Source organism: Anas platyrhynchos, chromosome 11 (assembly GCF_047663525.1).
Source record: "Anas platyrhynchos isolate ZD024472 breed Pekin duck chromosome 11, IASCAAS_PekinDuck_T2T, whole genome shotgun sequence".
Lineage (NCBI taxonomy): Eukaryota > Metazoa > Chordata > Aves > Anseriformes > Anatidae > Anas > Anas platyrhynchos.
The window spans coordinates 14,751,451-14,773,801 of record NC_092597.1 but is presented as its reverse complement, the minus strand read 5'-3'; the positions used below and the strand labels follow the sequence as shown (position 1 = coordinate 14,773,801).

The following is a 22,351-nucleotide window of genomic DNA, read 5'->3' as shown; positions in this document are numbered from 1 at the left end:
ATATGTGGAAAAGATATTTAATTGTAAAATAGAAAAAGTAGGCCAGAGTACAGTTTTAAGGGTAATTCTTCTGTATACAGTATAGATAAACTAGACTTTTTGCTTAAGTTTATATAAACAATTCCATAAAAGCAGTGAAACATGGAACAACAAAGCAAAGCACAAATAGTTTTATCTTACAAAAAAGGAATCTGCACAGTAGTTCAAAATGTATGTAACACAGCACTGAACAATCTTAAGGCAGCTCAGTCTAAGCACAGGACTAGAAGCCAGGAACTCCTGAGATCCATTCCCAGGTCTACCACAGGTTCATGTGGTTTTGGGCCAATTGTTTAACACTCCCTGTGTTGCGCTTATACCAGTTATAAAATTGAGACAACAACACTCACTTACCTGCCTCAGGCAGTATAGTAAGGGTTCTTTAAAAGATTTTACAATGCTCTGAAGATGTTATATTTTATATAAATCTTAAGTATAATATATCACTGCACAGACACACACAAACACAGTATCACAGTGAAGAACAATGATGCCAGGTAAGAGCAGCATCACTACAACAAAAAATTCCTTGTCCAATTGCATAATTAAAATGGAAGAGTCTGTTTAGAAAATGCATCAATGAAATAATTTCAAGGCTATTGGGGAAAACAGATCAATAGAATATTCTAAAAGAACTATACTCTTTGTGTTCCAATGGAGACATTCTTTTCTACTCATTTACTGAACTTTAAAATGTTTGTATGTGAAAACTGTAAGACACAAGTTTCAATGCCTCCACTATCAAATTTTGCCTGTTACATAAATTGGGATTTTCCGTTTTGTTTTGATTACAAATTACATTCTTTCAAGAAATATACCATCCACAATAAAACTGGCTGCTAGCTTACTTTAAATGACCTATAGGCTAAACATTTTTCTCATAATTTTTCCTCATCTTTGCTGAAAAATACTTATGCTAGATGTATGTGTAGAAATTATAAAAACATGCAGCATATGTACAAACTGAAAAGTTTAAAAAATATTAGCTTCATATACATGTAAATCTACTTGGATATATTTGAAATTAAATATAAAAATTTCACCGCCTAAAAAAAAAACCCAAAAAACGGTTTTCAGAGAATCTGAGACAACTACTTAAAGCTGTACAAAGATTTCCACCTGGAAATGACTTATTCAGAGAAGTTTAAGTTGTTACCATGTAGAAATAACTGTTAATTCATTTTGTCACATAATTCATTTTCAAGTTGTCAGCTTAAATCAATATCACCCTTAAAACTGTTCTGTTTTTCAGAAGTTAGATTCATACTAAAATCAAAAATTTCACAAAAACATTGGCTTCTCATGTTTCTGGATCCCTTCAAAAAGATTTATCAACTTATTTTGAAACTGTAAAAAAAACAACTATTTACAGTATTTCATTTTAAATACTTTTCACAATTTCTAAATTCAGAATTTTTATGTTACAAGAAATTCATCAGAGCTCACGGCTTAAGTCCAGTTATCAACTTGTAGCATCTTCTCTATCATGTAATCCTGTGTCTGTACCTATACAGTGTACAGTTCAAGATTGTACTGCAGGTTTTTGAAAGTAACAGGCTTTGCAGTATGTTCTCTTTTATTAAACAGCTTCTTTATTAGTCTGGAGGCGGTTCATTGCCTCTAACTTCTGCCGATAGGCCTCTGCTTCTTGCTCTTTCTTTAGAAGCTGCTGACGATATTTTTGTGCTTCTCTGTTTGCCTCATCCAGCTGCTTCTGAAGAGTTTCTCTTTCCTATTAAAAACAGAACCAGCAATATTTTGTCAAATATGTATTAAATGCAAGTTAAAATGGCAAATACTTTTTCTTTACATGCAGGTTAAGTGTTAGGGCATCACACTGAAATTGTTCAGTTCATATTTGGGCAAACCTATATGAATACTGCTCAGTAAATTAGGCATGAATCTTGACAATTTCTCACAGTAAGACTTGAAGTCTAAATATAGTACAACTAAGTTTCTTTAGCTGCAGAGATAACAAGCAAGTCTTCAAAGAAAAATGGTGCAGCACAAAAACAGATAGTGATCAAATACTAACATGACATTTTCCCAATGATTCAATTCCCTGTGATTTTTTTTTTTAATCGACTTCTAATAAGAATGGAATCCAGTCTAACAGGACTGTCAATTTCCATTGTATCTCTAATCAGATAGTACTGTCTGTTACAAAAACTGATAACTATCAGCAGTGTGCACTGGAAAGTGACAGCTACTTACTAACTGGAATATATACATACTTGGTTTCTTAAATGAAGTGATTTAAGTGATTGATACCACGCAATGCAGAGGTATAACAACACCCCCAAGGACACTGCAGATTTATGAATTAACAGGTATTTAGTGAGGTAAGCTTTTTGAACCCAAGAGGACTAACTTATGCATCATTCTGCGTACAAATTATATGGGGATGGCTATAACATAGCTTCCAAGCAAAATAATATGGAAAATGCCACTTCCTATGAAGCTTCCACAGGAACTAAGGAGAATGTATTTCTATCTGCAGTGACGCTGATACTATAATTTTGTTTGATGCTGTACTGAGTCTAATTGGAAAAGCAATTTGCTTGGAAAAACAGTTTTGTTTTGATCTTCAACCAAATACTACTTTATTAAAGTAAGTGTATCATATTTTATGAGTAAGGTAATATTTGATTTCACATCATTTTTTCCACTGTAGCTGAAGTAGCGACAGGAGGGTGGCTGTCAGAGAAGCAATCGATTTCCCAGAAAAACAAAACTATCAAAAACTGAAACCCAGCAAAAGTTGCCTTTTCACCTTATCCCCATCTCAGCAGTTCAGCATCACATTCCCACTTAATACCTCAAACAGTTGTTCAACATTTCTCCCCCCACCCCCAGAACATCATCCCTATTCTTCACCTCTTTGATACACTCACGTATTTTCATGATCAGAGCCTGAAAATACAAAATACTCTGCCTCTGCAAATACTTGCTACTGTTCTCAGTACTTGTCACAGCCACATTTAGCAGTCACATGCTGTGCTGAATGTGCTGAAATACACTGACATAGATGATCTGATCATTGCTAACAGCAGCATCTGTATATCAAAAACAACAGGTGAAGGAGCAGTGTTATTAACAAGTTTATAAAGACTAGCTATAAAACAGAACAGCGCTAACTCTGTAAATGAAACCTGATTTTATACTTTACACAAGGTTTTAAGAGCTAAAAGATACTAGCGTTCATGGGTTTGCTTCATTTGAAGCATATGCTCAAAATGAAAGTTCATCTGATCTTGTTGCTTATTTGAAAAGGATGTTCAGCCTCCATCTCTGAGAATTTGGATTCTGCTTTTTAAGTAACATTATAAATGGCCAATTCATGTAGCTACTAGACTGACCAGTGCCAAGTGCTAAGGCAAAATGAACGGTGGAGCCTACATCTCACAAAGGATCTGAAATACACCAGTGTTGTTCCAACACCAGTCCAACCAAAATATATTGCTATTTCTGTAATTATCAATGTAATTTAAGCAGAGCCAACAAAGCTTACATAATACAGCCTTGTGGAGTACTAAGTTGGGGAAAAATTGCTACAGACAGTTCTTAAAGTAGCAGTCAAAACAGTGGATCCTGCTACACATGCAAAGTGGGCCTTCCCCCGTGTGGGCACTGAGCTCTGGCATAATCTGAGCTGAGCATTATCTATCTCACAAATTTGTCATGCAATTAAACGTCCTACTGTCGAGAAGCAGAGCTGGTCTATTGGGCTGCAGAAGGGTGAGAACCAGCAGCAGCTCATTGGCCAGAGGCTCTGCAGCACATTACAAAAAATAAGACACTATCACTACGGCAGAGCACATTTAGACTGCAAGCACTCATGGGCAGAGATCAAACTCAGAACAACTCTTGTGAGCACTTTCCACAGAAGGGAGAAATAGAGATGTACAGCCACACTGGGTGTAAGCACATTAAGAAAAGAATGGACAAAAGGAGAAAAAAATAAGTCTCAGTGGCAGAGACGGTAAGATAAAACTGGTAACCATCAGGCAGACTAGCAACTCAAAGCATGTAGATTTGTCTGAGAACTAACACACGTAGTTTTCATACAGACCTAGTCTTTATGTAAGCAGAATAAGCTGAAGAACTGGGGCCAAATATACTAACTAGGCAGTGGACCAACAATTGTGGAGGAACATTACAGACCTACTGTGGACTGAACAGTGAAAACTGGTTCCTTAACTTTGTTTTCTAAGATTAAGGAGGACTATAACTGGGGTCTTAATTTCAACAAAACTAGAAACTGTTCTTAGGGTGCTCTTCAGAACACAAGAGAAAATGTTTCAATTCTCTAAAATCCTTTTCTACCATATAAAAGCTTATACAGATGAAAATTAGGTTAGAGAAGTTTGAGTGCTCTTAAGGAATCTTCTATTTTATAAGGGAATTTTCTTTATTACATACAACTTTCCTTAACAGTCTACATATTGAAGATAGAGGCACCTATAATTAAAATTAAAATAACTAAGCTAAGCAGGAAAAAACAGAAATATGAATTCATTAATATAATTCATTTGCAATCATTTTTTTTTTTTTTAGTCTAATTGTCCTGGTTGTTTCTAAAGCATGTCACCTTTCCAACATGCAACAAGACAGTAACATGCAAGAATGAAAATACAATTCACTGTATGTTAATGAATTATGCATGAAAATGAAAAACAGACCATCTGCATGACAGTGTTTTTTTGCTGCCATCATATGTGTAATTAAACATCACACAGCTTAGGAAGACTGCTATCCCTCTCAAAAACGAGCTGCAATGATTGAATTTAACAGACAAATGAGACAGTCAAAAAACATCACTACAGTATTAATTATTCACAATGCTTTCACAAGAAGGTTTGTCACCTCACATGAGTGGGAGTTCAACTTAGATTTTCAAACTACAATTAACTGTTCATACACTGAGTTTAAATCATCTAAAGACAGCACTCTTTGCCTCGAATCAAGTCTTTATAATGAAATAAAGGAATCACCGATGAGGCAGAGAAACCTACAGTAATAAAGGTTTTCCACATCAAAAAAAAAATATTTTGAAGTGGGAGGGGTCCCACTCCCTCCATATCCAGATATGGACTTCTACTATGATAAACTTGGAAGTGAACTGACTTCCCATGCACTTCCTTAATGCCTCAGTTACCAAAGACAGGGAGCACCACAACAAGGCTCTGGAAGTGAACTGGCCTCTATACAGGGACAGAGGTCTGTATGTATACTTCCAGTTGTATTATCAGGGAGGAGGTCAGTCATCAAAACTAGCACTTAAAGGAAACAAGTAGAGTCCTTCATTTTCACCAACTAGTTTTAAAATTCTATAAAAGTATTTTAAATATCTAATTGAAGTTGGCAGTCCCCTTAAAGAATTATTTGTATCATTATACCCATTACTTGTAACTAGGAACAGGTCAATTTATTCTTTAACCAATCTGGATGTTTTTTTCCCCTTTACCTAACAATTATTATTTAAGGAAAGGTAATTTCCTGTAGCAATAATTCAGGCAGATGTTTAAAAGTGTGAACAAAAAAAAAGTTTTTATTGTAACAGTCATACAATTTTAAAAAATGCAGCAAGAAAATTTTAACTGTCATGATAATCTGTAATGACCACAAAGCTGCAAAGGCCGTAAGTATTTGATATGACAACTTAAGGACAGAGAAAGTCAATGATGAAAGGTGGTAATTATTGTTACTAGACATGGACAAGGCATAGCACACACTGTACAATAAATAATATTCAGTTGCGCACAAATTGTTATTCAATAATGTGAACAGAAGTCAGAGAATACAACCTTTGATAAATGAAGTAGCATGGAATTAACAAAATAAGAACTCACAGCCTCGTCAAGCCTGACAGCAATTTTCATAAACTTTTGACCAAAACTAGTCGGCACAGTTAGAATTAACAGAAAAGGGGATTAGATGGTTGACCTACTGTTGTAATATTAAAAAAAAAAAAAGCTATGGTTTTAAATTGAACGGCTATATCTGTTTTATATATATGAAAAGCCCTCTTAATGTTGATAGGTCATCTGTGTTGTAATTTCAAAAAACATTACGATGTAAAGATATGTAATAGAAAATTGCTCCAGAATTAAAAAGGAAAAAAAAAAAAGAAAGATAAAAATTGACAAACCCAGAATCTTACTGTTTCATATTGCCATTAACAGTTATCTAGTTATCATGAATGGAAAGGAAACGTTGCTAAGAATGATCTCACAATCAGGACAAGCATATGGTCATAAAACACAGATGAGGGGACAGTATTCTCATTCACTGCTATCACGTCAAGTTACGTGATAATATGTTATCATTATCTAGTTTTAAAAACTAGCTAGTGATCTTAGAGGGGAAAAAACTTAAGCTACCAAAAACTTCAACGAATGTCATTTTCATGTGCTGGACCAGAGGACGAAGCAAAGGGCACTCCTGTATTCTTTTTACAACAACCTTGTAACAGATAAATTCCAGTAACAGGGCAGACTGAACAAGTTATTGTATCACACTCTTCATTCTTCTGTTACACAGAAACATAGCTTTAAAACAACACCAAAAAGCACAACCACATATTCAGTGCTGCACACTCTGGTTAATACACATCACGTAAGAGACTCCTTACTTCTATTTCTGCAGTCTCCACACAATTTTCAACAATCTCAATGCACTGTCTCTTGACTGGAGGTTCTTCACTTATCACAGTTTCTTCAGCAATATCTGTTGCTGGAACTGTTAATACTGAAAACATATTTGTACATATAAATACACTTTACTTCAAACAATATTTGCACAATATAAAACTCAGATAATTTTATTAACAGCAGTAAAATGCAAAGTGTTTTCCTTAAAAAAATGCAACTCTATACAAGTGCATTATATGGCCAGCTCTACAAAAGTGACTTACAAAGCCAGTGCAGAGAAAATACATTAACAGCTTTAGCTATTTATATGCTGCTGAAGAACGCTTTCTCACAACTAGGTGTACTTGTTCATATACATGGTGGACCAAATCATTTGTCTCCAATGTACAACTCTTCAAGCTTTGTACTTGGAATCCTCATGAAAAAAAAACAAAAAAACAACAAAACAAAACAAAAAAAAAAAAGAGCAATCACTTTTGCCTAAATAGCACTCACTGGCAGAGCATCTTGGAAATAAAAAAAAAAACATCCAGAACACACGCTTGCTACAAAATAGCACTTGTTACACTAATAGCTTCTACAAACAAAGTTGATACAGCCTAAGAGGGACAATTTTTGCCATCCTGGCTTCACTGGTTCTGAGACTGCCCTTCCAAAACCTCAAACTTACTGAGGGCAAAGCAAGCAGTTACCACTTTGCCCCTGTATGTCTCATTTCTTACCCATACAGTTTAGTAATTCTTTTGTTCTTTCTCCTAATGCAGAAGCTCAGCTGACACATGGCAACTCACTGAACTGCTATAGCTCATGTGTCTGAGCCTTTTGCAGTGAAATAATTCAAAAATGTATTCAAATTAATTACCACACAAAAATTTCCAAGCTATTTGCATCTAACTACTTATTACTATAAGTAAAATGGATTCTCAAGTTCAAACTGTGCAAGTTTTCACCTACCTTGCTGTCCATCTGGCATGGTCACGATGATTGGCTGCCCTATTCCACTGGTTGGAATTGAATGCAGATTACCAAGCTGAATGCCATCTGTAACTATAGTAATAACTTGCTGACCTCCAGAACTGACAACTTGCTGAATAGCACCATCCACAGATTCTGCAGTCACAACTTCTTCTGTCGCCACAACTATCAACAGATTAGCAAAGGAACTAGGTCAATTTATAAGTTAAGCTTTATGATTTCAAATGCATTTTGCTAAAGCCAAGGAAGAATTTCTTCCATGTCATTTCAAAGGTGATCCTCCTGCAAATTAACGCATGACTCCATATTATGTCATTAATGTAAAACTTTCACCAGGCCCACATAAAGCGTTAACATTTTGAAATACATACGCAATTCTGTTCGGTTTTACCTTGATCAGAATAATCTATTTGTATTTGGTATGTTTCTTAATATACACATCCCACTCAAAAAAGACTACTTGGGCCCAGTGTTAACATGGCATCAAGAGTTGTTTTAAGAACACAAATATTTTTTGCAATGTACATAAGTTGGACTATGTTACAATAACAGCAAAATTAAAACAAAACAAAAAAAAAAAAAACACTGAAAAGCACAACTAATCCTCAACCAGTGTCTTGCTAGGTGTGTCTCAGGACTCAGACCTGACTTCTGTACCTACCAAAAGGGTCTTCAGGACATAACATGCTGACTGACTTCTAGACAACCTTAAAGTTTAGTTCGTACAACACGGGTTCTTCAAGCATGATTATTACTTTAATTATTATACAAAGTGTGAAACAGGACTAAAGGAAGAGTTCCAGAGAGCTGACATTTTTATACCTTAGGAGAACAATAAAACTAAAATGTAAAATAAACATTCTATGTAAGTAACTTTATCTATAAAGTAAAAAAAATCCCAGCTCAAGTATTTCAAATTCTGATCCAATAATGAGTATATGGCAGCGAACTCTCAGGGTTCTTTTACCTTACATCTATAAATTAACGTAAGACTGCATTTAGAACAATGGCACATACCACAGCTTGCACTACACACTGTAACTGAGGCCTTACACTACCACCCTTATTTTTTAAAGCAACACGATACTGAGACAAAGAGCAAGATCACTAGGAGCACAATCAAAGAATCTCAAGCACATTAATTCTGTATTTTATTTTCAATTTGTGAGGTAAAAGCAAAGCCTTTGATTTAAATAATAGACATTAGAGGGCTTCCTATCTACAGAGATGGAATTAAACCCCTATAGGCTGTGTTGTGATGCTTGAGATGAGAGAAGGTAGATAAAACCCTGAAGCTTTCATCTTTTGAATTAATTACAATACAACATACACACAGTCACTCTGTAGTTCAAATGACTGCAGTCATTGCCCTCTGAAGATCTTTATGTTCAGAGATTACCGTCCTATAGCACTGCTTAAATATCCAGAGTGTGTTTGTTCCATAAACCAAAACAGTAAGTTGTACATGAATAAGTGGTACTGTATTGAACCTGATTTGGTTTCCAAGTAAGGACACCAAAGAGACTACTGTGACAAAGAATTCCAAGTTGCAACTGCCAATACTAGCCGCTGTGGCAAACAGCTCTGATCTTTCAGTTTCAAACTCAACACTGGGCTTTCAGTTCTGGAAAGAAACATTAGGACTTCTGCATGAGACCTTGGAATAAAAACCTTTGAGATTGTCTGAAAACGTATTTATGGGAGTATTTTTCTTTCACATAAATAAAGTCCTTATTCTTTCCTTGCACTCCTTTTTATTTAAATCCCTATAAACCCTAGTTGTCACACAATTTCATAAGATAAAGGAAAGTTTAAGTAATTTAAAACAGAAGCACTGATATATTCAAAAATTTCTAAATTAACGTGTGTTATTTTCTTCTGCAGCGTGCACAGTGGAGAACTTCTGCACACACGACGAGATACGCCTCATTCCACTACAGCACACCAAATACTGCATTCCAAATACACAACTTAAGCCAGGCACTTCCCTGAATTTTCTCCACTTAGATCTCCATACACACATTATGAATCATATTAGCACATAACATTCAACTCCTCGTATGCACTTCACATGAGTAAAAACTAAAACAAGCATGATTCTACCCAGCTGCAATGAGAAGCATATTTCTTTCTTTGATTTTACAAAATTAGTGTTTTTAACTGTAAGCCATGAGGAACTAGAGGGAAGAGATCAGAGTAAAGTTCACCTGGAAGGGAGAGAAAAAAATCTAGAAAGAAACAACATAAAAGGTAAAACCTAAATGCTCTATCAAAGTTTATACAACCTTAAATACAGGAGGCTAATTAAAAGCCAAAACCAGAATTTTCACCTCTACAATTTTAGGGAGTATAAGTGGATTTTTTTTTTGAACACTTGAACACACTTACTGTTGATGCACAGTAATAAAAAGCTGCTTTTGTATTCTTTATGCTTTATAAGCTGTTAAAGAGGTAAGATTCCAGGAAACCATTTACTGACTGTGAGATGCTGCAAAACTGCCCATACATGTGCATAAAAATCGAAGTAGAAGAACTGAAATACACAGGAGGATTAGGTATGATGGACATCGCATTACTGAAGGTGAGAAGCTACTGCATTCAAGTTTGAAGCGTATTTCTTCCTGCCTGTCATCTCCTGCCTACACTCTAACAATGTTTTATCTTCAGTGGTTTGCTGACATGTAACGTCGGTTACACTAGGCAACTGCAAGGGTAGGGCCATGAAACATGAGAACACTCAGCTACCAAAGTCTATCTGCTACCAAGTTCTGAGTACACATCTAATACTGTGTAATCCTATGCAATCCCTTCTCTCAAGTTTCTCTCTCCTACAATTACATCTGAGTTTCATTGAAATATATGAGTAGATTGAAAACATTGTCAGCTTTTTCTGTAATGAAAAGACATCACGTTTTGGTTTTGAATCATCCACTTCACTTGTAATATATAAATGTCATAGAATAGTATAGCTGCACTTAGATACTGATCTAAGAGTTAGTAGAGCTGGACAAAGCAGAAATTCTGCAGGACTTTAAAATACTTGAAAGTGACAACTCAGATACATGTTAGGATGCAGCTGTCATGCCAGCAAGTCTGGGAGTCCTTCCCCCTCCAGTAAAAGCTTTGTCCTTAAGAATGACATCTACCGTAGAGCTGAATTCTCTGAGAATTAAGAACCAAAGATTTTGGCCTCACAAAGCATCTCACTGGGGGCCATTCCCCATAATGCAGCAGAAAGAAGCATCCAAAGGAAGCAATCTCAAACCAAATGCAACTATACCGTACGTAGACAAAGATGTGAATTCAATCTCCTGAATCACGCTCGCTTTCAGCAAGAATGAATGTTAGTAGCATTAGGCCAACAAATTTCTGACCAGTTGTGGTCAGAAGTCTTATTAAGCAATAGCTGTACACATGTATCTACCACCAATCTGTTGGGTGAAAGAAAATGAAAGCTTTCGTTAACATTGGAAAAAAAAAAGTCCTCTCACTTCTGCATGAACTATATCTCAAAAATCCCCAGTTATGTACTTTGTTTTGGTTTATTAAGGAAGTTAAGTTGATAGCAACATGGCTTTCTAACCTGGTGTTTCTGAAGAATTAGACAACGGTGCTGATGCTTCCGCTAAAGCTGCTAACGTGGCTAACACCGACGTTGATGAATTTCCAAACTGCACAGCAGACACTCCTGTCTCATCTAGAAGGAGTAAAAAAGAGTTAGTTAATATTTATTTTAAACAGACAATGAAATCCCTTTTACATTTTTATTGTACTCAAGTTTCTAATACACACTGTTTTCAACAACTTTCTACTAACCACAGTGCTATTCTGAAAGCACGTTTGTGAAATAAGTACAATTGATAGAAGAACTGTCTCTATAGACATAAACTAAGTACTTAGGTATTTACAACACATAAGAAACACAGAATTCTACTCTATAATTACCATTCATTTTTCTAAAGCCTTTTCACTAAATGTAAAATCCTAGTTATCCTATATGCAACTAAATACCCGTTCCACCTGATGTATTTGCAGAAAATACCAGACCTGTTAGGTTCACCACCCCTCCAGGTCCAATGATGAACTGCGGTGTTGCTGCATGTATTGTCACAGTATCCGGACTCTCTGGATTCGTATTGATTTGGTTCTGCATTGCAATCTAGGAGACAAAGGTAGTAGTATCATTCCAACTGTAGATACAAATAATTATTTACCTTTTAAGAACTAGAATAATTGAATATTGCACACAAAAAGGGAGGATCTACCTAGAGGGAGGAGGATCTATCCATGCAATAAACACATACAGTGTCACATCCTGTGCTCTGCTAAAAGCACATGAGGAACATTTTTTGGCTGAAATCTAAAGACAAGAAGCATGTTGTTAAGTATGTTAATACTGGCAATATGGCAATAAGTTAAATTTTACAGCTATATTAAAAGCTTTGCTGATCACACGTAAACAAGTACTTTGCTGTAAATTCCCTTACCATCATGAATTAAAAGTTACCTGTAATATTTCAGCAAGGTCTTCATTTCCATTGTCTATTGCAATGTCCAATGCAGTTTTGCAAAATTTACTCTGAGCATGAACATCCGCTCCATACTTTATTAAGAGCTCTACAACTTCTTGGTGGTTATGTTCAGTAGCCCAGTGAAGTGCAGTCATTTTGAGCATGTCCTTTGCATTGACATCGGCACCGTGCTACAAACAAGAACATTGTGTAAGCTATGTCACCAGAAGTATATGAATTAAATAATGCTACTCATGAAACAAATCCCAACATAGTCTCTCCCTAGCAGTAGTGTCCTGTTACCTTTCAAGAAAACAGGAAAATGTATAAGGTCTTCAATTTAAGTGCCACAAGTTATTTACCTCAAAGGACTGAAGACTCCCCAAAACATAACCTTCCTTGGTTCTAAAAGCCGTTACTCACACAGTACCAAGTTAGAAAGGAGTCTTTTTTTGGAATAGCAATAAATAATTCAACTGAAATCATGATATTTTAATTAATATTGAAATAAATTACAACTGGATAGGAAAACAAAGCTCCCAATACATACAGTGTAAATACTCACAATGTTTTGATGTTAGTTTCACAACTAAAAGGAAATCACACATTTTATCATAAACCACTGTAATATCTCTGGCTCGGACATTGTTTCTGCAGTTTTTACCTTAAGTAAGACTTCTACTATGCTTGCATGGCCTTCTGATGCTGCCATATGTAATGGAGTTCTGTCCACTTTTGTTCTGGCATCACGACTTACACCTGCTCGCAGCAACACTTCTGTCGTTGAGTAGTGTCCATACTGTGCTGCTAGATGAAGTGGAGATGTTCCCAACTGTAATTTAACAGAAAAAGTGGGCTTTTAACAGATGCCAGTATGAAGTATTTCTTCTTATTCTGGAGCTATCAAACTCGGGTGTTAGGCCACCTCTTCAAATTACCTTCCCTTGCAGCCACAAGGAAAGAAGCTATCGGGGCTTTCACGGAGTATAAAGAAGAAAAAAAAGTTTAACTTTTTTTCAGTAATCACAACACACTAGAAACAGATCACTACTTTAATTTTTTTCCTGTCTTTTTAAGGTGTGAGGTTTCGAAGGGTCTAACCCTGTTTTTAGTGTTGATCAACATACCGTACTGTTCAAAGGGACCTCTGGAAGTCATCTAACTCCAATCTCCTGCTCAAAACAGACTCGACAGTTAGGTGACAATGTAGATTAAAGTTCTTAAGGGGTTGCAAATACCCTGAAATTTTACATACCTAACTTAGTCTCCCTACACAACCTACTTAACACATAGGCACCTCAGACCACCCGTATCAGGAAACTCTCAAGTGCATGTATTAGGCACTGGGGCTGCTCTCTTAATTCAGAACTCTTGCTATACTAAGCATATAAACACCATAACTAGGAGGATGTTTGCTACTTCCCTCATTAACCACTCCAAAGTTCATTTTAACAGCCATGAGAAGGAACTTTTTCACAGACTGTTACAAAATTTAGGAGAAGATCAAACCATATGAAGAAACAACAAAGTTTAATTTTGAAGTAGACATCAGATGATGTGACCGCATGATTTCAAAAAGAAAACTCCCAAGGCCAGCACTATAAATGCTTATCTGTAATAATCCTGTTTTCTTTTTCAGGTAAGGGAAGTAACAGAATTTACTGAACAATGCAAAAGCTTTCATTACCCAATCTGTGGTAAAAGGCGCTCCATTTGCCATCAAAATGCGAACTTCATCATCTTGTCCTGCTCGTGCAGCTTCTAGAAGTTTCTTTCCCAAATCTACTAGTGACATCTAGTGAAGGACATAAAGGAACATAAAGAAAAAATATATATACATAACATTAACACTGTTTTAAGCACACAAATATGGCTGTAATGTTTTTAATGACTATTTCTGAACTACTCTGAAAGTTCAAGAACTTTAAAGTTCAAACTTAAAAGTTGGTATTCTAGCCATGACAATGAACTTGCTTGACTGCAAGAAGCAGACTGATTCTAGGGTTACTGTTGACAGTCAAACAGAACTGACACTGGAGTGAAGACTTCCGTATTACAATGCTATAACCATAGTGGCCTCAAAGTTACATCAAAGTAAAGTTAAACTGGACTAGATGAGCATTTCTTAAAAGAAAATGTCTTTCAGAAGCTCTCACCTAATACCGCAGCCTTCTGTAGCTTTGTTGAGCTTTCAAAAGGTACCGAGTCAGAGACACAACATCACATGTTAAAAGACACTACCTTCACTTACCCAAAAAGCCCTATATACATCTAAGAAATACAACTATGCAAATGCATTTGGATAAGAATACAGCACCTTTCTGGCACCTTGTCCACAACTACCATTCATTTTGTTCACCCTAAAATAATTTCTGTATTCCTAGATAGAGTACAAAGCAACAGGCACGTATTTTTGTGCTATCTGCACGAGGCACACAGACTAAGATATCTCCCTGAAAACAAACGTTCAAACATTACTACCTCCATCAGATGTCTACAGCTACTGAAAACATGCAAAGTGCTAAGTTCATAGACTTCAGATACTGGCGGGAAAACCTTCATGTCATTTTTAGGTAATCTCCCTTTTTTTTTTTTTTAAAAAAAAAAAAGTAAAAGATGTATAATTTTACATGCTCTAAATTACATGTAAACAAGACACCTATCTACATTCCTATTGCATCAAAGATTTAAACCCACTCTGCTTCACACTTGCTATTAAATATGCTCAATAATAAAATTTAGAACTAAATTGTAACTCACTCTACTAACCATATTACTAAATGTTCAGTCCTGTATCTATGCTTTCCACTACCAGGATGTCAAGAACAGAACTACTTTAATCAATTTGCTTTCCAGTCACAACTAAGAGTTAAGCCTGGATGACTAATAATGGCAGTCACAAGGCCATGCAGCCCATCTCCTGTGCAGAGTGTCAGTTCAGAAAGAAATCCCAATAGGATCATTTTTAATCTCTTTTTTTTAAGCCTATACTTCTATCACAAAACCACCTTATTTAGAAAGTTCTCTGCACCTGGGTCAACTGGCAAACTCTGTGTGGCGTGTTGCTAACTGAGCTGAAAGTTATTGATTTTGGAAGGAACAAGAAAGCAGGAAGGGGGGGAAATACTGCAAACGCAGAACTCCAGCATGTATCAGTAGAGCCACAAAGGGGAGTACAACTGACTGCTGGCACCAACATCCCTTCCACCAAGATAATACTCCATTTATGTCCATCCTTCTAGCATGCAAGCACATTTTGACTTAGCCAGCCAGAAAAGGAGAGAGGAACAGGAAGGTGGCAAGGGCAGGCCAAATACAGACATCGGGAAAAGGAAGGAAAGGAGCAGCACGTGGTCAGGTGCAGAGGAAGGGACAGCAGCTGGCTCTCTGCCACGAAGAGAAAACGGAAAAGAGAAACAGGAATAACACAGAAACCTACTGTCCCGTTAAAGGGAGAAACTAAGGGTAATGATACAAAACGGCAGGGCAGAGAGGATGTTTATCAAGTGCAGCAGTGAAGTAAAGGAGCAAAGTCCTCCCTCTATATGGCAACCTTTTTTTTTTTTTTCCCCGGGGTTGGGAAGGATTGCAATTTAGGAAGGGGAAAAAAACACGCACACAGACTTTTCTGATGGTCTAATACCACGTCAAGAGCCTCAGAAGTGAAAGACAAGCTGTAACTTAACCCAAATTACTGAAGTTGGGAACTAATTCGGAAATACAATTTCATTTTGTTCTTAAATCTCAGTAGAGAAGAGGAACTAGTAAAGTCTCCTATGGGAAACACAGAACAACCTCAAGGTGCCTTCAGCCTTATCAGCTTATGCTTGATGTCTTTTAGACATAGATGAATTAAATCACTGCATGTACATTTAACAGCTACACCTATTGAGAACCCACTGACCCATCTATACTGGTAAAATAAGCTGCAAAGCTGTTATCAAAGCTCTATACAGCAAAAGCAAGCAGAAAAAAAAATCAATTACATTGGCCTGCAAAAGAAAGAAACAAAATGTTCAAACTAAGGAAAGGAAAAAGAGGCACCTAGAAGATCATACGCGATATTACCTCCACTACCACGTATTTTTTACATTAACTAACACTCTTCAGTTGATATAAAGTGTTTGTGTTTTAAACTAGCACAAAACATCACATCAGTTTACAATATTTGTGATGTAGAACTTTAACTTCAGTTACGATGACAAAACTTATTTCAGAAATGAAGTTAAAGTTTCAGATCTCCTAGAGAGCTTGAAAGCATGCTTGGGCCATCTAGTGGAAGAAAATGACAGAACTAGCAGAGCTGCACAGTTGGACTCAAAAATTAAAATCCCACTGTGCAGCAATAGCACACTGCAGCAGTAAGCAATACCTCTCTGACAAACTACTTGGGCACCTTCAGCCACTGTTAACCAAGCAATACCAGCATTCACGACATTTCTCGGGACAACCCCAAGCTGACTTGTTCTTGGCAGACCCCACCAAGGACCCGTACCAGAAGGTCAGCAACCCGTTAAGCCATAACCCCCCCCCACTTTCCCCCAACCTCTTTCAGTGCTAGTGCTGGGACATGCCAAGGGGCTGCAGTATCACAATTCCCTCCTGCCAGAAGAATCCTTCGGCTGCCCCCTCGAGACCACTTTGTGGCACTACAACAGCACAGCGATACTATCAAGGTTCTGCGTACAGCACAATAAAATATATTTTAAATCAAAATGAGATTTCCACTTCAAAGCAGCACTCTCAGGTAAGCAGCACTGCTGCTCCCTGCAGCAATACAAATCAGCTCCACTGCACAGCGTTGGAGGGAGCCCTTCTGCAACTGGCATCTCCAGCCAGCCTGGGGAATGCTTTGTAAGAGCAATCTTTCAGGCATCAGAAGCATCAGCGGCTCTGAAATAGCCTTGAGACTACTGGATTTATTCTTATGGCAATCTGAGTATGTTTTCAGGCTGGTAACAGCTCTCACGCACTTATGAACAGAGGGGGTTGCCTACCACGGGGTAAGGAGCCTCTGCTGGGTTGGGGCTTCTCAGCGTTCACCACGTCCTGAACTTGCACACCGCGTTACTGCAGTGCATTCTGCTGAGTGCCGTTAGCCAGATGCCACAGTTAACGGGTTATTAAATGTACATCGAGTTACTATTGCAATTTCACTTTGGTTCAAAAGGAAGCCATACTGCTCTTCAGTATCTTAAAACTTAACTTAGAGGTGACCTTTATATGTTTTCTAAAGCTCTGATGTCACGTCATTTCAGAAGGGTACACAACAGCACCTGGCCTGGGCTTATGTGGAACTGCAGAAGGGCACACGGATTGGACTCTGTGGGGAGGAAAAGGAGCTGAAAAGTACACAGCACGGGAAGCCTCAGGTCCACACCACAGCCTGCAGACAACAGAGAAGTGGAGCTTGCAGTCCGAAGAAAGATTATTAAGGTTGGATAAAACACTGCAACATCTTTCAGACCAATGTCCTCTCCAGTGGGTGCCGGATCTGGCCTTTGCTCCCCTTCTGCCAAAGTGGCACTGAGCATCAGTCGGTCAAAATCAACAGGCACAAAACAAATAGTTGTTGCAGAACACCTGCTAACATGGAGATATCCCAGCTGCTGGTGCACTTCTGGCAAGGCATGCTCCTCAGAGAGATGTGCGTACACCAGAACAGCACGAGTGCAGCAGTGCAATTTACCAGAGTCAAGTGAATCAATATACACCGCATCTACAATGAGGATCTGTAATCTCCTCTACAAACCCCAGGATAAGCGAAGATCTACAAAATGGTGAGAGGCCCCCTCCTACTCAAGTGGCACACAGCAGGATTATACACGGAAGATAACTTGAAACCCATCATCTCTGACATCCATTTACATCCGGAGAAAGAAAGTCCCTTTCAATAAGCCTTTTTCCTTCTCTTATTTCAAAAAAATTCAACCTCCTTCTCCAGACCTGATCTTCAGATATGTTTTTACCCCACTCATTTCAACATTGCACAGCACCTCAGAACTGAGAATAGCAATTTCTAATTTTATGCACCTACCCATGCAAAAAAAAAGATATTTTTAGAATACAAAGTTTAAACAGTTAGCAGTAACTATTTAAATCTTTAATCAAGCATTCAGTTTTGATCACTATTGGAATTGAACTAACAGGTCCAACTTGTTTTCTTCTCTATTTTTACACCAACAACCCGAGTGAACTCGGAACAACTCTTCTAACCCAACTTTTCACTTCAACTAGTTTTGTAACTTTTAAAGGAACTGAAAGGCATGCATTAAACCTAACTGTAGAATCAAATAATGCTTTGGGTTGGAAGGGACCTTAAAGATCACCTAATTCCAAGAAAGTATGCATTAATAGCAAAATGTTTTAATTTCAGTGCTTTCAGCTTTCCTCTAGACTGTGCTGTGCTCATTAAATTCTCCCTCACTTGTTTAAACAGAAACATCCCCTTCATGTTGGACCATGTCAGCATGAGATGAAAAATATTTAAGAGAACAGATCAGAAGAGCAAACATGTAGCTGGATAACTTAGTGGTGAATGTATTCAAGCCTGTATTTATGCAGGTCCATATTCCAATTACATTCATAAATTAAATTAAATTAGTTCCCAATAATCAATGTAATTCCATTAAACAATGCAAATGGTTTTTTAAAAAGTCCTGCTCTTAAAAGGAAGAACAAAGATTTGGCCCCTATTGGCAAAACGCAACATCTGCAGCATCAAAAAAAGATTATTATGCAACAAGGGTGAACCACTGGCACCAAGATTTGGGTTGGCACTGCCAACAAACTACAAAGCTTTCACAGATAGATTTGGCACTGGATAACAAGGAGGTTACATTACAGCAGGTATGATTGACATGCAGAATGTACGGGGTTGTGATGTTGCCTGTGAACCATAACACAACCTCAAAATCTGTCTCATTCACCAAAACTGGAAAAAAAATACTTTGAAACAAAAATCACCAGTCTCTTTAATTAAAGCAACGTTTTTATTGTGAAGAGTCTTCCTTGACAATTTCTTACAAATGGGCTGAAGGAGAGAGCTTGCAAATAAACTGCTTTTAGGAAAGAATGTCGGTCGGGGGGGAAAGAGTCAAAACCTGGTGTACAGCGATCATTAGGGTCTGCCACGTATGTTCTTAACCTTACTCGTAGCAGATTTCTGCACCCCTACAGGCACCTCATCCAAACAGCTTTTAACCTTATAAGCGCTTCAAAACCCACCGACAGTTCAAAAAAACCACTACGCCAAAGGCCTCCAATGGCTGCGCTCGTAACTATCAGCACATTTACCATGCGGCGTTCGCCGTTAAATAAAATCCACCTTAGCAAACAGGCTGAAGGCCGCCACGCAACCGCTTGAAGTTAAGGGCTGTGAATGAGGAAGCCTTCCTACGGCACCTTCCCGCAGCGTCCCATCGGACAGGCTGCTCAATGGGAACCATTGGGATTCCCGGGGAGAGCAGCGAGCCCCCACAGCAGCGAGCCTCACCCCACGCTCCCCCTCCACCACCTTCCCAAGGGGCTGGCGGAGCAGCTCCCCCCGGGCCCCCCTCCAGCTCCCAGCCCTCCCACGCAGCTCGGGGGCCCCCCGCCAGGCCGGGCCCGAGCCCCACGCGAGACCCGGGCCCACGGGGCCGAGCCGAGCGCCCCGCACAGCCTCAGAGCGGGCGGCCCCGGCCCCACGGCGGCCCCTGCCCCGCAGCAGGCCGCGGCCCGCCGAGGCCGAGGCCGAGGCCGAGGCCCGGTCCCGGGGCCCGGCCGCCGCCCGCGCCCCCCTCGCGGCGGGGTCCCCGGAAGGCCGGCCGGCCCGCCCGCTCTCCCCGACAGGAAATCCTGGCTGGGCTGGGCGCTGCGGAGGGAGCCGCGGCGCCGGGTTCCGGGGGAAGTGGAATTATTTTTTACCAGCGAAGAGATCGACTTCCACATCCGGTAACGGGGCCCTATACAAAGGCGCTGACTGACCTGGAAAAGCTTGAGCCGGCCCGGGAGAAGGGTGTTGGGGATCAAACGGGCCGCGGGGCCCGGGAGCCTTACCGTGCCGCCGGCCCGCCCGCCGCCGCCGCCGCAACACCCGGGGCCGCCGGAGGCCGCCGCTCATCGGCGCCCAAAAGCCCCACACAAAAGTCCCCGCTGCTGCCCGGCGGAAGGACACGGCGGCTGAGGGGCGGGGAGGGGCGCTGCGGCTCTCCGCGCTGCGCCCCCCCCCCCCGTTCTTCCTTCGCCGCCGCCGCCGGGCCGCGCCTCACCGTGAGGCGACCGAGCGGGCAGCGGCGGGAGGGGCGCGCGGCACTTACCCTGCGGCGGGCAGGGGGCTTTGACACCGGCACCGCCGCCCCGGCCGGAGCGGGGGGGGTGGGGGGGAAGCGGCGGAGGGATACGGCCTCGGTGCCGCCTGCCGCGCATGCGCGGCGGCGCGGGGAAAGGCGGGGGGAAGCGGGCGGCGGGACGGAGCCGCCATGTTCCCGGCCCGCCGCGGGCGTGAAGGGGGCGGGGGGGGTGTACCGCCTTGCGGCCCCTTCTTGGGGAGAAGGGGGGCTTCGGGAGGGTGTGGGGGTCGGGGAGGGAGGGTGATAGTTCTGGAATGAGCCTGAGGTCTCGCTGGTCTGTCAGGCTGATCTGGCTTCGAGCCCCAGGCTCGCTGTGGAGATGGTGTTGTGGGCCCTGAAACGCCTCTAGGCTGGTTGGTTGTAACCCTGTTGGAAAGTGGTCATGCTCAGGTTCTCACCAAAACTATTACAGTGCAAAAACTGCGGACCGTGGTAAAGTGGAGGTCCCATAATCTATATCCTTCAGCCAAAGGCTGTTGGTCATAAAACTCTCCTTGTTATTTTTGGAGATAACTATACCTTCTAGATACTTTTCCTCAGATGCATATTTGTATCAGTCTTTACAAACCCATTATTTTCTGCTCTTGAGTTATCTAACACAGCTTTGGAGAAAGCGCAAATCAGCTTCTGAAGAGCAAACATCGCCTCATAGATACCCCAGCCCTGGATCCTCAAGGCGCTACCAAAGCAGATCTGCTCGGTACAAGAGAGAAAACCCCTTTCCTATATGAGGAGGCAGCAACCCACCTGGCCAGCGCATTGGCAGTGCTTGCACTGTCACAGTCGGCCAGGCTCTGCCTGCTTTTTGCAGCACTTTTTGAGTTAGGCTACAGGCATGAATTCTCCCTGTGCTTTCTGGAAACTCAGTTAATCCTTCTTTAAATGTTGTCACCTCACTCAAGGACCTGTTGACAATGTCATCCGGGCCAGTTTAGTTATTTTCCTAGGACTGGCAGCCAAAAGGGGGCACTAGAGAACGAGCCGAGACACTTTGGCGGGCTGTCGCATTTGTCATGGGCGTAGAAACCTGAAATCCAGCTTTCATCACATTTCTTTTCCAGTGCTGATAAGTATTTTGTGTCTCGGGAAGTATTTATCTTGCCATATCATTGGTTGTCATTTACACAGTAGCAGTAGATTGTAACTTTTTCTGCGCAATGTCCTTACAGGCCTGCACCAAGGAGTGGGAATTCTCAGTGATATTAGCAGCAGTACTACAAAAAATGTACTACTGACAATCTTTTACAGAGGTGACGAATCCAGTCTTCTTTTAGTCAGGGTTCCATTTGCACTTTGTATGAGTTTTCAGTAGCATGATCACAACTTCATTCTTTAGAATACTTCTAATTTTTCATTAGACAGAATTCACCAAAGCTGCACTTAAGAGAAAGATGTCTCATATAAGCAAGTCAAAACACAATTCACATCTGTAAAGTATGTCATTTCTTCCACTTTGTTTTACCCAGCTGTACAAGATAGTAATCGTTAGCGTGTAAGTAAATACTCTTAATACATTAAAAAACACAGATTTCTACTGTTTAAATTCTTTTTTTTTTTTCATTTATTCAATACTTCCGTACGGTAACATATGACGATAGGAAAAAGTGTTTTAACTTAAGGCAACACCACAGCATGTTATAACCCAATCAACACATTAGCATGTTTTAACAAGTTTTTGAATATGGTAAAACTAATTGTACAGGCAGGCCTCCCCATTCTATATATGGTTGGTTATATACAGCTTGTATGTATGGTACAAGTAAGACCAAAGGATTTTCTAACTATTTCTCTGTGTAAGAGAAGCAGTAAAAGGTCCCTTTGGACAAAACAGACTGGGAGT

At 39.8% G+C, this 22,351-nt stretch overlaps 1 protein-coding gene across 3 annotated transcripts; it reads right to left on the bottom strand.

Moving 5' to 3' along the window:
* Position 1: 1 nt before the first annotated feature.
* Positions 2 to 20,596, bottom strand: GABPB1 (GA binding protein transcription factor subunit beta 1). 3 transcript variants are annotated; one of them, XM_027466338.3, is made up of 9 exons: positions 20,479 to 20,596; positions 13,866 to 13,973; positions 12,843 to 13,010; positions 12,175 to 12,369; positions 11,715 to 11,826; positions 11,251 to 11,364; positions 7,647 to 7,832; positions 6,674 to 6,789; positions 2 to 1,771 (listed from the first exon to the last, which is right to left on the bottom strand). In XM_027466338.3, the coding sequence occupies exons 2-9, from the start codon at positions 13,971 to 13,973 to the stop codon at positions 1,619 to 1,621; spliced, it is 1,152 nt and encodes a 383-aa protein (XP_027322139.2). In that variant the 5' UTR covers positions 20,479 to 20,596; the 3' UTR covers positions 2 to 1,618. The 3 variants fall into 3 exon arrangements, with proteins under 3 accessions (XP_027322139.2, XP_027322140.2, XP_071899377.1); XM_027466339.3 differs by lacking the exon at positions 20,479 to 20,596 and adding an exon at positions 20,219 to 20,411; XM_072043276.1 differs by lacking the exon at positions 20,479 to 20,596 and adding an exon at positions 20,087 to 20,125.
* Positions 20,597 to 22,351: the final 1,755 nt, after the last annotated feature.

Coding starts and splice junctions, on each gene's coding strand:
- GABPB1 (XM_072043276.1), bottom strand. CDS start 20,110: ATGTGGAAGTCGATCTCTTCGCTG. Junction 13,974..20,086: donor GGAAGTCGATCTCTTCGCTG/GTAAAAAATAAT, acceptor GTCCTTCACTAG/ATGTCACTAGTAGATTTGGG. Junction 11,365..11,714: donor AGGGGTGGTGAACCTAACAG/GTCTGGTATTTT, acceptor TACTCCTTCTAG/ATGAGACAGGAGTGTCTGCT.